This window comes from Pan troglodytes, chromosome 20 (genome assembly GCF_028858775.2).
Source record: "Pan troglodytes isolate AG18354 chromosome 20, NHGRI_mPanTro3-v2.0_pri, whole genome shotgun sequence".
Lineage (NCBI taxonomy): Eukaryota > Metazoa > Chordata > Mammalia > Primates > Hominidae > Pan > Pan troglodytes.
The window spans coordinates 37,404,543-37,418,507 of record NC_072418.2 but is presented as its reverse complement, the minus strand read 5'-3'; the positions used below and the strand labels follow the sequence as shown (position 1 = coordinate 37,418,507).

The 13,965-nt window shown below is 44.7% G+C and overlaps 2 protein-coding genes across 6 annotated transcripts in view; one reads left to right on the top strand and one right to left on the bottom strand.

Moving 5' to 3' along the window:
* GARRE1 (granule associated Rac and RHOG effector 1) overlaps positions 1–13,965 on the bottom strand; it is a 100,832-nt gene that overhangs the window by 48,176 nt on the left and 38,691 nt on the right. For 4 of the 5 annotated variants that reach the window (XM_016935636.4, XM_054673279.2, XM_003316261.6 and 1 more), the window contains one exon: positions 6,275–7,564. In XM_016935636.4, coding sequence (XP_016791125.3) covers positions 6,275–6,769 — 495 coding nt within the window. In that variant the 5' untranslated portion in view covers positions 6,770–7,564. The remainder of the gene's footprint in view (positions 1–6,274; positions 7,565–13,965) is intronic. The other variant, XM_016935634.4, reaches the window with a different exon arrangement.
* Positions 10,280–10,982, top strand: LOC104003347 (large ribosomal subunit protein eL29-like). Its single transcript, XM_054672922.1, has 2 exons — positions 10,280–10,283; positions 10,508–10,982. The coding sequence occupies exons 1-2, from the start codon at positions 10,280–10,282 to the stop codon at positions 10,978–10,980; spliced, it is 477 nt and encodes a 158-aa protein (XP_054528897.1). The 3' UTR covers positions 10,981–10,982.

The following is a 13,965-nucleotide window of genomic DNA, read 5'->3' as shown; positions in this document are numbered from 1 at the left end:
AGAATGGCAGGGCCCAGCCTGCTGCCCTCCCATCCCCTGCCCTTCAGAGGTGTACCTCACCTTGCCTCCTACCTGCCTACTCAGAACAGACACCAGAGTGGCCCCTCTTTACCCTTCTGACCTCACCCCTGCTTCTCTCCCTTCCATTTCACTCTGTTTTAGCCACAGCAGGTTCTTTCCTGCTCTTCCAACACTCCAGGCTGGCTCCTGCCTCTGGGACTCTGTGCTCGGCGCTCCCTCCGCCTGGAATCCTCTTTTCTTGGCCAACAGGCTTGCTCTCTCATCCCTTTCAGGCCTTTACTCGAATGTCACCTTCTCAGTGGTACCTTTTCTAACTACCTTCTCTAAGATCGAAACTCCCTTCTAGCTACATGAAGGGAGAGATTTCTGTCATGTTCACTACTGCAATCGACATGCTGGAGTAGTATCAGGCAGAAACAAGGCATACAATAAATATCTGTGGAATGAATTCACAAATCACAAGTCACTTTGATTCTTTTATTTATGTACACTTCCACTGAAAAAGTAATTTTATTTAAGTGATAGATGTCACCTTCCAAACCCAGGTCTTCTGACTCTGTGCCCAGTAATTGACTTCCTAGGCTGATGTACCAGTGTCGCAGGCACTAGTCAGCTAGTGAAACCCCATAGTCACAGCTCACTTCTCTAACAGAGAGACTGTGAGGGTGAACCACTCGGGCTAAGGGGCAAAGTCACTGGTGAGTATAGACTGGACAGGACTCACATATGCCCTGCTGGTTCCAAGGCAGGGTGGCAGAGCACACAAGTCAGCAACCACCATTCCTGGACACAGGCATCAGTATCTGTCAATCAATAACCACAGCCCAAACTTGGCTGTAAGTCAGAAGCACCTGGGAACACTGCACACATGCACTGGGCACATGGCAAGGGGACAGGATCATCCTTTGTCCTAGCTCTTAAATGGTCAAATATTTGAATACTCTCGAATCCAGAGCTTTTCTCACCCACAGTCCTGGACTGAGCTCCTGAGTAGAGGCCTTGCCTGGCAATGTTAGGCCACAGACCTCTTTCCCCAGGGATGAATGTCAAAGCGACTCTCAGGGCCTTGCTTATAAAAATCCTTAAAAAACCAAAAGGAAAAAATCCAAATGCCTAGCCATTTCATCTGAGTTGCTGAAAATTCTGAGAGAGACCCTTACTGGCCTATGGCTAAATCCCCTGGCAGTACATAAATTCCAGAAACAACAAATATTGCTCTGGGGAAAAAGTGAAACGTGAAGTCTGCGGGCCTATGCTTGGCAATCACATTTAGAAATTCACTTGTAAGTCAGCTGTTTGAAACTCAGAATAGACGCATAAATTGGAAAACCCACCAACTACTTAGTTTCCAGACTCGTCTGGGAAAGCCTGTTCAGCCCATTATGTACAAAAAAACATGGTAGTATTCCAACTATCTAATCAGCATTTCAATGTGGAAAGCCAAGTCAAAATTCCAAACTACAACAATAAGTATTTCCCGTTCTCAGCTTCAGTGGTCAATGCCAGTCCCAGGAAAGCAGAAGAAACAAAGCAGGTACTGCTGTGCCCCAGCGGCTTACCAAGCCCCTACTGCTCGCAGCTGGTTATCTTCTCTAATTGTCCTGCCCTGGGCAACAGGCGCACTTGCCCTCCAGGGCTGGAAAGCAAAGGGCCCTGCAGGTCAAGCTCTGTTTCCTCCAATACCTGCAAGCATGTCCTGAAGAAGAGCTCAGTAATGCTCAGGTTAAAATAAAAGCCTTTGGCCTTATATTTCAAACCACTCTTGCCTGAAGTCCTGAATAAAGCTAAGAGCACTATGTCATCATGGGGTGATAGCTGTCAGAGTCTAAGATTGTTCAACACTTTCTAGGAGAGGACAAAGTGTTCCTAACTATTGTCTTGCCATATCTCTATCAAGCAGTGACCAGGCACAATGGTGGATGAACAATGTGGTTCTTTATGTAAAAGTCAAAGCTGCACACATCTGTACATATCCATGCATGTACAGACGGTAGTCTGGAATGGCATACAACAACCAGTTACTAATGGTCACTTCTGGGGAAAGGAATGAGGTGCTAAAGGAAAGTAGAAGTTTCACTGCTTACGTTTCTTTTGAGAAGTAAAGGCATGCTTTTTTATGTGTCGAATTTTTAAACAAAATTATGACAAGCCGGCCGGGCACGGTGGCTCACGCCTGTAATCCCAGCACTTTGGGAGGCCGAGACAAGCGGATCCCAAGGTCAGGAGATCGAGACCATCCTGGTTAACATGGTGAAACCCCGTTTCTACTAAAAATACAAAAAAATTAGCCGGGCGTGGTGGCGGGCGCCTGCAGTCCAAGCTACTCGGGAGGCTGAGGCAGGAGAACAGCGTGAACCTGGGAGGCAGAGCTTGCAGTGAGCCGAGATCACGCCACTGCACTCCAGCCTGGGCGACAGAGCGAGACTCTGTCTCAAAAAAATAAATAAATAAATAAAAAATAAAAATAAAAATAAAATTATGACAAGCCATTTTATACACACTTTAAAATGACAGTATCCCTGGGTATAAAATATGATCATAGAAACAATTAGAAATTACCAAGATGGCTGGGCGTGGTGGCTAACCTCTGTAATTCCAACACTTTGGAAGGCCGAGGTAGGTGGATCACTTGAGGTCAGGAGTTTGAGACCAGCCTAGTCAACATGGTGAAACCCGTCTCTACTAAAAATACAAAAAAAAATTAGCCAGGTGTGGTGGCACGTGCCTGTAGTCCCAGCTACTTGGGAGGCTGAGGCACAAGAATCGCTTTAACCCAGGAGACAGAGGCTGCTGTGAGCCAAGACCACGCCACTGCACTCTAGCCCGGGCAACAGAGCGAGACTCCGTCTCAAAAAAAAAAAAAAAAAATTACAAAGATGGCCGGGCACGGTGGCCCACACCTGTGATCCCAGCATTTTGAGGCCATGAGTTTGAGACCAGCCTGGCCAACATGGCGAAACCCTGTCTCTACTAAAAATACAAAAATTTGCTGGGTGTGTTGGCACATGCCTGTAATCCCAGCTACTTGGGAGGCTGAGACATAAGAATTGCTTCAACCCAGGAGGCAGAGGTTGCAGTGAGCTGAGATCGCCACTGCACTCCAGCCTGGGCAACAGAGCAAGACTCTGTCTAAAAAAAAAAAAATTACAAAGATAGATCCAAAGTAGAATGACCCTGACCCAAGGAAGTGACTATACACTTATACCAGCAGGTGCAGCAAACTAGAACCCATGGGCCAAACCCCATCCATAGAATAGATGGGCCCACAAAGTAAAGCTGACTTTTACATTTTTAAAGGATTGTAAAAAATAAAAATAAAAACAAGGCCGGGAGCGGTGGCTCACACCTGTAAATCCCAGCACTTTGGGAGTCTGAGGTGGGTGGCTCACTTGAGGTCAGGAGTTTGAGACCAGCCTGACCCACACGGTGAAACCCTATCTCTACTAAAAATACAAAAATTAGCCAGACATGGTGGTGGGCGCCTGTAATCCTACCTACTCGGGAGGCTGAGGCAAGAGAATTGCTTGAACCCAGGCGGCGGAGGCTGCAGTGAGCCGAGATCACGCCATTGCACTCCAGCCTGGGCTACAAGATGAAACTTCGTCTCAAAACAAAAACAAAAACAAAGAATATGTGAGAGAGACCACATGTGGTCCATGAAGCCTAAAATTTCTGTCTGCCCTTCATAGAAAAAGCTTGACAAACCCTGATTTATACCAATGATGCTGTGTCTCTTAAGAAATAACTCTAAGTTCTTCTTGGAAATTCCTTCAAAATCGCTTTTAAACACAGTAAAAATTAATTGTGTTACTAAAAAGTCAAGTTCTTTTTTTGGTTAACCCAAAGCAGTGTTAGTTAGCTTATTCAGGCACCTAAATAATCAGATCTGACCCAAAAGACTGGTGATCTTAACCCCAGGATGGGGTAAGGAACATTCTCCTTCCTAGGATCTCATATCCAAGAACTTCACCTGGATGTAGAAGGATGGAAAAACTAATGTCAGATTAACTCTCTGAACAGCTAAAAGTAATTTTTAAAATCTATCAAACGAATATAAGAGATCAAAGTTTAATAAATCATTTCCTAAAATAAGACAAGAAAAAAGGTCATCTTTACTTTGAATGAAACTTGTATTCTAATCTTACATTGTAATCTAGAGCCCTGAAAGAATAATATTTCATTTTAACTATCAAAGAGGCTGGGTGTGGTGGCTCACACCTGTAATCCTAGCACTTTGGAAGGATGAGGTGGGTGGATTGCCTAAGCTCAGGAGTTTGACACCAGCCTGGGCAACACGGTGAAAACCCATCTCTACTAAAATACAAAAAATTAGCTGGGTATGGCTGCGTGAGCCTGTAGTCCCAGCTACTCAGGAGACTGAGGCAGGAGAACTGCTAGAACCCAGGAGGCAGAGGTTGCAGTGAGCCGAGATAGTGCCATTGCACTTCAGCTTGGGCGACAGAGTGAGACTCTGTCTTAAAAAAAAAAAAAAAAAAACTATCAAAGACCCCAAGAAATGTACTGAAGAAGACTCAAATACATCTGAATATTAGCAACTGTGAATTTAGAATTGGAAAAATTATTCTATAAACGTGTGGGACTCTCTAAAAACCAAAGATTCAATATAATAAAAATCCACAGGACGGGCAGGGTGGCTCACACCTGTAATCCCAACACTTTGGGACGCCGAGGCGGGTGGATCACTTGAGGTTAGGAGTTCGAGACCGGCCTGGCCAAGATGGTGAAACCCTGTCTCTACTAAAAATACAAAAACTTAGCCAGGCGTGGTGGTGGGCTCCTGTAATCCCAGCTACTCGGGAGGCTGAGGCAGAGAATTGCTTGAACCTGGGAGGCGATGTTGCAGTAAGCTGAGATCGTGCCACTACACTCCAGCTTGTGTGACAGAGTGAGACTCCGTCTCAAAAAAAAAAAAAAAAAAAAACGGCCGGGCGCGGTGGCTCCTGCCTGTAATCCCAGCACTTTGGGAGGCTGAGGCGGGCGGATCACCTGAAGTTGCGAGTTTGAGACCCTAGCCTGACCAACGTGGTGAAACCCCGTCTCTACTAAAAATACAAAATTAGCCGGGCATGGTGGCGCATGCCTGTAATCCCAGCTACTCAGGAGGCTGAGGCAGAAGAATCACTTGAACTCAGGAAGTGGAGGTTGCAGTGAGCCAAGATTGCACTATTGCACTCCAGCCTGGGCAACAAGAGCGAAACTGACTTAAAAAAAAAAAAAAAAAAAAAGGCTGGGCACGATGGCTCACACCTGTAATCCCAGCACTTTGGGAGACCAAGGCGGGCAGATCACGAGGTCAGGAGATCGAGACCATCCTGGCTAACATGGTGAAACCCCGTCTCTACTAAAAATACAAAAAAATTAGCCGGGTGAGGTGGCGGGCGCCTGTAGTCCCAGCTACTAGGGAGGCTGAGGCAGGAGAATGGCATGAACCCAGGAGGCGGACCTTGCAGTGAGCCGAGATCGTGCCACCACACTCCAGCCTGGGCGACAGAGCAGGACTCCGTCTCAAAAAAAAAAAAAATTCCACAAATAAAGCTCATAATCGTATTTAGAATTCTCAATACTCACTAATAACTTTTACCAGTACGGTATTTGAAAATTAGGTTCTGACTTGAAAATTTGAAAGACAACAACATAAAATATTGGCTGGTTTGTTTAATAATTTTTCTTTTCTTTTTTTTTTTTTTTGAGACATGGTCTCACTCTGCCGTCCAGGCTGGAGTACAGCAGTGCAATCACGGCTCACTGCAGCCTCAAACTCCTGGGCTCAAGCGATCCTCCCACCTCAGCTTCTGGGCTTCTGGAGTAGTCAGGGCTTCTGGATGTAGAAGGATGGAAAAACTAATGTCAGATTAACTCTCTGAACAGCTAAAAGTAATTTTTAAAATCTATCCAACAGGTGCACACCACCACGCCCAGCTAATTAATTTTTTTAGTTTTTGTAGAGACAAGGTCTCACTATGATGCCTCAAACTCCTGAGCTCAAGCCATCTTCCCGCCTTGGCCTCCCAAAGTGCTGGGGTTACAGCCACCACACCTACCCTTAACCTACTGAATTTGATATGAAAGCAATTCAGAACCTGGCACGCACAAATTTTTTACGAAGACAGAGTACCAACAGCAAGAGGACAAAGGCTACTATTACAGTGATTTGGAAAAAACTTAAGACAATATTCTCACTTACCTTTGTAGTATATTTTCCTACACAAGTATGACACAAAAGATACTCTACCTCAATGTCCTGGAGACTGAATTCCTTCTGATCCGTAAAATTTGCAGCCCCAGCACTAAGTTCCATTAGCATCTTGGCGATCTCAGGCTTTATGGCCGAGGTCAGCCGACTGGCTGCTTCCATGACATGCTCCTGCACATCTTTGAGCTGTGTGGCTGCCTTTGAGTAGTGAGAGTTCCTGAACACAGTGCTGAAGAGATCTGTGAGGAAAGTACTGGCACGGCAGAAGACGTTCAGGGCATCCAGATACTTGGAGATGCCCTGCTGGATGTCGGCGATAGGAGTAGTGTGGGGCATGGCATGGTGGCAGCTGCTTGCAGTGGTCAGACTGCCCAGGGGGGCAGTGGTGGCCGTGGATGCCAGGGGAGCACTCAGTGCTCGGCCCAGCTCAGGCATCGGGTACTGCTGGTGCTGCTGCACCTTCTGCTTGGACCCGCCAAGCAGGAAGCGCCGCTTGTAGTCCATTTTACTGTCCTGGGCACTGCAGCAATACATGCGGGAGGGGGAATTGTCCCAGCAACCGTAAGTGGGTCAGGGTTCTGATTCTTCTTTCTCAAAACTGTAGCTAGGTATAAAAATAGTGGAGTTCTGCAAATCGAAGTTTTAAAAAAGGCATTTCCATGAGGCAGGTGACCATGTGATCCAACGTAGAGGTGAGAGACAACAGGTTTATATAATTAATATTTTCAGTGTAGACAGGATCTCTGACAAAAAATAAAAGATGTCCAAAATGCTGGATAAGAACTGTTTAGCATTCCACTCTCTTACTAAAAGGATATGCTTGCTGAGAAAAATGTTTACTTCTTTGTAAGAATATTTTGATACTTGTATTTACAATGGCAGAAAAATAACTTAACGTTTAAAAATGTAATATAATGTAATACACTGTGTCTTCAATATACCCAAAAAAGTTAGAACCCAAAAACCCAGAAGCTGATCAACAGCAATTTAAAAGCAGTACAGAATTACTTCACATAAAGTCCTTAAGAAGGAACATCAAACTTCTGCAGAATTTTGACAGAGCCTGCCCGTCAAATCCGTTTACCTGTAAGGCTGCTTCTATGCAATGCTGAAATTCTCCAAATTTCCTCTAATGTTTCCTGAAAACAAGTTTTTCTTTTTTTTTTAAATGGCATTTGTTGTAAGTCTCCTCCTCCATTCCTTTTGTTTGCTGAGGTAGCAGTTTCCTTGTAACATTAATAAGAGATGCTTCCAGACTGGGCTGGCCCTCAGTTGTAAAGTCTGCAGCAAGAATGCACAGATGTATTTGTAAAGCTTCTAAGTCCTTTCCTGTCGGGGGGAAAAATAAGATAAAGTGAGGAAGGCTACAGTAATTCTGGACAATAACTCCTGTGATGCTATTATCCACACAGGTGGGCTACAAATGAATGAAATAAGAAATCATATTATAACCTTAGAGGAGCAGGTACAATAGTGAGCACTGAACTATGAAATGATGACTGTTAGAAAATTCCTCAAGTAGTAATACAAAAACAATGCAACCAAAAAAGTATGATTCTAGACTGGCCCCTTCAAAGCTGAGGCTGGCACGTTGAACAGGGCCTGGATCCACGCTCAGCATTTTCTCCTTTCCTCTTTGAAGGGCTCACAAGCTTCAGGAGGATCACATGAGTACTCAGATTATGGTGAGGGTTGTTGACACACACAGCACTCATAAACTTTATGGGGCATCAGCAAAGGCAGAGATGGGCAAAGGGCAAGGGAAATAAAAAAGGTTGTTACGAAAAAAAATATTCTTCTGAGGTAGGCCTTGATTGTAGGATAGGCTTGGACAAGTGCAAAAGGGACAGGTGGGACTCACAAGGTAAAGGACCACCACGGCAAAGGTCCCAAAGTAGGACGGGACAGTCGGATACCAAGCTGGGCTTAAGTGCAGGGTGCAGAAACAGAGCCTGGAGAAGGGAGTGGCTGGCAGGCGGTTTACAGACACGATTCTTCCAGTCCTCACTCCGGTACCAGTTTCCCTTTGGGTGTGCAGAGCGGGAGCCTGGCAAGGTATACCAGTTTCACACCTTGGGTGGCTTCTTAGAACCCCTGACTCTGGATAGGTTCAAATAGCAGAATCTGGATATCGCTGGTTGTAGTTTCTGATACCTACAACAGCGGAATACTGTGATTCTTCTCATAAAGCTAAAATCAGAAATAACATTTGCTTGAAACCATCTGCTCTCCCAAACACAAGTTCAAATACATTTCACTGAAAGTCACATTTACCATATATTTAACTTATTTTATTTATTTTATTTTTTTTTGAGATGGAGTCTTGCTGTTGCCCAGGCTGGAGTGCAGTGGCGTGGTCTCAGCTCATCACAACCTCCGCCTCCCAGGTTCCAGTGATTCTCCTGCCTCAGCCTCCTGAGTAGCTGGGATTACAAGCGCCCACCATGCCTGGCTAATTTTTGTATTTTTAGTAGAGGTGGGGTTTCACCATGCTGGCCAGGCTGGTCTCGAACTCCTGACCTCAGGTGATCCACCCGTCTCGGCCTCCCAAAGTGCTGGGATTATAGGCGTGAGCCACTGCGCCTGGCCAACTTTTTTTTTTTTGAGACAGAGTCTCACTCTGTTACCCAGGCTAGAGTGCAGTGGCATGACCTTGGCTTACTACAGCCTCGAACTCCTAGGCCCAAGCAATCCTCCTGCCTCAGTCTCCGGAGCAGCTGGGACTACAGATGTACCACCATGCTTGGTTAATTTTTGTATTTTTTGTAGAGACGAGGTTTCGCCATGTTGCCCAGGCTGGTCTCAAACTCCTGAGCTCAAGTGATCCTCCCGCCTCAGGCCAAAATGCTGAGATTACAGGCATGAGCCACCGTGCTTGACCACATATTCAACTACAACCTATGTAATGGTGGTATATAGTTTGGTCTACTTATTGATAACCAGGTTTTCTATTTTCCTTTTTTGAATATATAATTAAATGTAACTCATACTTCGTCACTTATGGCCAATTACCATAATTCCTTTGTATTTCTATGATTGTGTTGGCAACACAGGAATTAGGTAGGTTACAAAGGCAAGAGATGAGAAGAACACTGTGGATACAAACACATAACATATAAAGTCAATAAAACAACCACTATTTATGGCTCTATGTTCAACAAAATTTGAGCTCTTTAAAAAAAATCTCATAAACTTTTCAAGAAACAAATATCAAATGGCTACTTGTAAAAAATGTGTTCCAAAATGTTTTCTTTTTTCAAATTCATGACAAATAAGGCAATCACATCTATCCCCACCCGAGTCCTCCACAATTTATAGATTCTGATATACAACAGAAGCACTCTACAGGAATGCTGAAGGGGGGCAGGCTGTTCCCGTGGAGACTCTGTGGCCTCTGAAGGAAAACCTTCACCTGAGTTGGCCACAGTGAGTGTCTTATGCAGCCCTGAGAAACACTCTATCTTTGTTCAGTGGTGCACCAGCTTCCTAGTTCCTCTACCGCGGCTGCCTCTGGCTCTAGGAGAGCCTGCCCCCATTCCTTTGATAGATCTAGAAGACCAAATGAGACCTGTATGCTTACCTAATTAAAAAACCACAAACATTAAACTCTTTTTCACTTTACATACTTCCAAACTTTCTCTAAATGAAACTTATAATGCTTAAAGTTATACTATTTCACCAAATTCATCTACAGATTCAACACAATCTTTATCAAAATATATATATTTTTTGAGACAGAGTTGTGCTCTGTCGCCCAGTCTGGAGTGCAGTGGCACAATCTCAGCTCACTGCAACCTCCACCTCCAGAGTTCAAGTGATTCTCCTGCCTCAGCCTCCCAAGTAGCTGGGATTACAGGCGCGCACGTCACAGTGCCTGGCTAATTTTTTGTATTTTTAGTAGAGATGAGGTTTCGCCATATTGGCCAGGCCAGTCTCAAACTCCTGGCCTCAAGTGATCCACACACCTCGGCCTCCCAAAGTGCTGGAATTACAGGCGTGAGCCACCGTGCCGGCCTCAAAATTTGAATTACCTTTTCTACAGAAATGGGCAAGCTGACCCCAAAATTCATTTGGAAGCCAGGAGTGGTAGTGCATGCCTGCTGTCCTAGATACTTAGAGGTGGCCAAGGTGAGAACATCACTTGAGCCCAGGAGTCTAAGAGCAGCCTGGGCAACACTGCAAGACTCTGTCCCCAAAAATAAAACAAAGCCCTAAAATCATATAAAAATGTGAGGGTTCCAGTTCTAGGTGCTTCGGGAGCTGCGGCTTAAGGTACAGACAGGGCCAAGTCCAAGAACCATACCACACACAACCAGTCCCGAAAATGGCACAGAAATGCTATCAAGAAACCCCGATCACAAAGATATGAATCTCTTAAGTGGGTGGACCCCAGGTTCCTGAGGAACATGCACTTTGCCAAGAAGCACAAGAAGGGCCTCAAGACGATGCAAGCCAACAATGCCAAGGCCATGAGTGCACGTGCCGAGGCTATCAAGGCCCTCGTAAAGCCCAAGGAGGTTAAGCCCAAGATCCCAAAGGGTGTCAGCCACAAGCTCAATCAACTTGCCTACATTGCCCACCCCAAGCTTGGGAAGTGTGCTCGTGCCCGCACTGCCAAGGGACTCAGGCTGTGCCGGCCAAAGGCCAAGGCCAAGGATCAAATCAGCGCCCAGAATGCAGCTCCAGCTTCAGTTCCAGCTCGAGCTCCCAAAGGTGCCCAGGCCCCTACAAAGGCTTCAGAGTAGATATCTCTGTCTACCAATGTGAGAACAGAAGGACTGGTGCGACCCCCTCGGGCTGCCGTCTGCATGGGGTGGGGATCCTCCTGTGCTATTTGTACAAACAAACTGAGGCAAGAAAAAAAAAAAAAAAAGCGAGGGATCCAGGATGACTAAAACAAATACTGAAAGAAAAAATGTTGTAAAAGTAATATTTCCTGATTTCAAAATCTACTATAAAGCTATAGTAACCAAAGCAGTGAAATACTGGCATAAGATGTATAAATCAATGGATTAGAATTAGAAGTCCAGAAATAAACCCATACATCTACAGTCAACTGATTTTAGACCAGGATGCCAAAAATATCCAATGGGGAAAGAACAGTCTCTTCAATAAATGGTGATGGGACAACTAAATATCCACATGAAAAAATGAATCTGGACCCCGACCTCACATCATATACAAAAATTAGGCTGGGTGTAGTGGCTCAGGCCTGTAATCTCAGCACTTTGAAGGGCTGAGACAAGAGGATCGCTTGAGGCCAGGAATTTGAGACTAGTCTGAACAACAGAGCAAGACCCCATCTCTACAAAAAATTTTAAAAATTAGCTGGTCATGGTGGTGTGCACCTGTAGTCTCTGCTACTTGGGAGGCTGAGGGAGCAGGATCACTTGAGCCCAGGAGTTTGAAGCTGCAGTGGGCCATGATTACACCACTGCACACTAGCCTGGGTGACAAAACAAGACCCTGTCTCGAAAAAAAAAGAAAAGAAAAGAAAACAAAACAAAACACCAAGAGATACAAGATTCATGAAAATAAAAGCCTAAAAAGGGGAGGGAAAGAGTATCATCAAAAATGGCAGAATAAGGACTTTCCCTGACCAAAATTCTCTACTACATAAAAACAATGAAAAATTGGCAAAATAATCAGAATCACCTTTTTCAGAACTCTGGAAATAGGCTTTTAGCAAATGGGATAATTTATCAAAGATAAATAGCTGAATCCTGGTAAGAACAGTGAGTTTTGTAGCATTTTAACTTGACTGAGTCCCATTCCTAGCTCTCCAGCTCCATAATAGCCTTGAAAACTACCAGCTGCATCCACATTGAAGACCAGAAGACTGGCAGTTACCAGAGGAAGCAGAACTGGGCTACAGCTCCTTCAAAGTACCATTCCCAGGAAATTGGCATTATTTAACCTGTCTGGTGGTTCCCCAAAATACCCCATTTGCAAATATCTCTGTATTTTACCTGACTTAGAGCTCATCTGGAGAGGGAGGAGAATCTGATTTTCAGAGTTGCCACATTATGTCATTAAAAATGTCCAGTTGGCTGGCCACAGTGGCTCAAGCCTGTAATCCCAGTGCTTTGGGAGGCCGAGGTGGGCAAATCACCTGAGGTCAGGGGTTCAAGACCAGCTTGGCCAATATGGTGAAACCCTGTCTCTACTAAGAATACAAAAAAAATTAGCCAGGTGTGTTGTTGCCCACCCATAGTCCCAGCTACTCAGGCAGTTGAGGCATGAGAATTGCTTGGATCACACCACTGTACTCCAGCCTGGGCAACAGAGCGAGACTCTGTCTGAAAATAATAATAAAATAAAATGTCCAGTTTTCAACAAAGAATTGGAAGATATGCAAAGAAACAAAAGAATACAGCCCATATAAAGGGAAAAAACAACAATAGAAAACTTTTCCCAAGGGAAGCCCAGATATTGGACTTAACAGACAGAGTTTAAGTCAGCTAATTTAAGTATGTTCAAAGAACTAAAAGAAACCACATTTAAAAAGTGTGAGGAAAATATAAGAATAATGTCTCCCAAAACAGAATATTAATAAAAGATAGCAACGATTTTTTATTTTATTTCACTTTTTTTTTTTTTTGCTTTTAGAGATGGGGTCTCTCTCTGTCACCCAAACTGGAGTATAGTCATACAATCATGGCTCATTGCAGCCTTGATCTTCTGGGCTCAAGCAATCGTCCACCTCAGCCTCCTCAGGGGCCAGGACCTCAGGCGTGCACCACCATGCCCACCTAATTTTCTTTTTTTTGTAGAGACAGGGTCTCACTATGTTGTCCACGCTGGCCTTGAACTCGTGACCCCAAGCCATCTTCCTACCTTGGCCTCTAAAAGTGTTGGGATTATAGGTGTGAGCCACCATGCTCAGCCTACTCAAGCCTATACATGTAAGGCACAGTCCACCTGATAATTTAGAAGCATATAATTTATAAAAATAAGTTTATGCAACCAGGCACAGTGGCTGACACCTGTAATCCCAGCACTTTGGGAGGCTGAGGCAGATGGATCACCTGAGAGGTCAGGAGTTAGAGACCAGCCTGGCCAACAGAAGGAAACCCCATTTCTACTAAAAAATACAAAAAACAAGCCAGGTGTGGTGACGCGTGCCTATAATCCCAGCTACTCGGGAGGCTGAGGCAGGAGAATCACTCCAACCTGAGAGGCGGAGGTTGCAGTGAGCTGAGATCACACCACTGCACTCCAGCCTGGGTGACAGAGTAAGGCTCCGTCTCAAAAAAAAAAAAAAAAAAAGAAATATATATGTGTGTGTGTGTGTATGTGTGTGTGTGTTGTATATATGTGTGTGTGTGTTTGTGTGTGTGTGTATATATATATGTTTATGCTTCAAGAGGTTGGGCAAAGTGGCTCATACCTGTAATCCTAGCACTTTGGGAGGCCAAAGCAGGCAGATCACTTGAGCCCAGAAGTTCAACCGGCCTGGGCAACATGGTGAAACCCTGTCTCTACAAAAACATACAAAAATTAACCGGGCATGATGGTGTGCACCTGTGGTCCCAGCTACTCGGGAGGCTAAGGTGGGAGGATCACTTGAGCCTGAAAAGTTGAGGCTGCAGTGAACCATGATCACACCACTGCACTCCAGCCTGGAAAACAGAGAATCTGTCTTTAAAAAAAAAAAAAATGCTCCAAGAGAACAATTACATCTGGTGAATCGAGAGAGAGAGGATCAAACAACTCATTTTTTATTTACT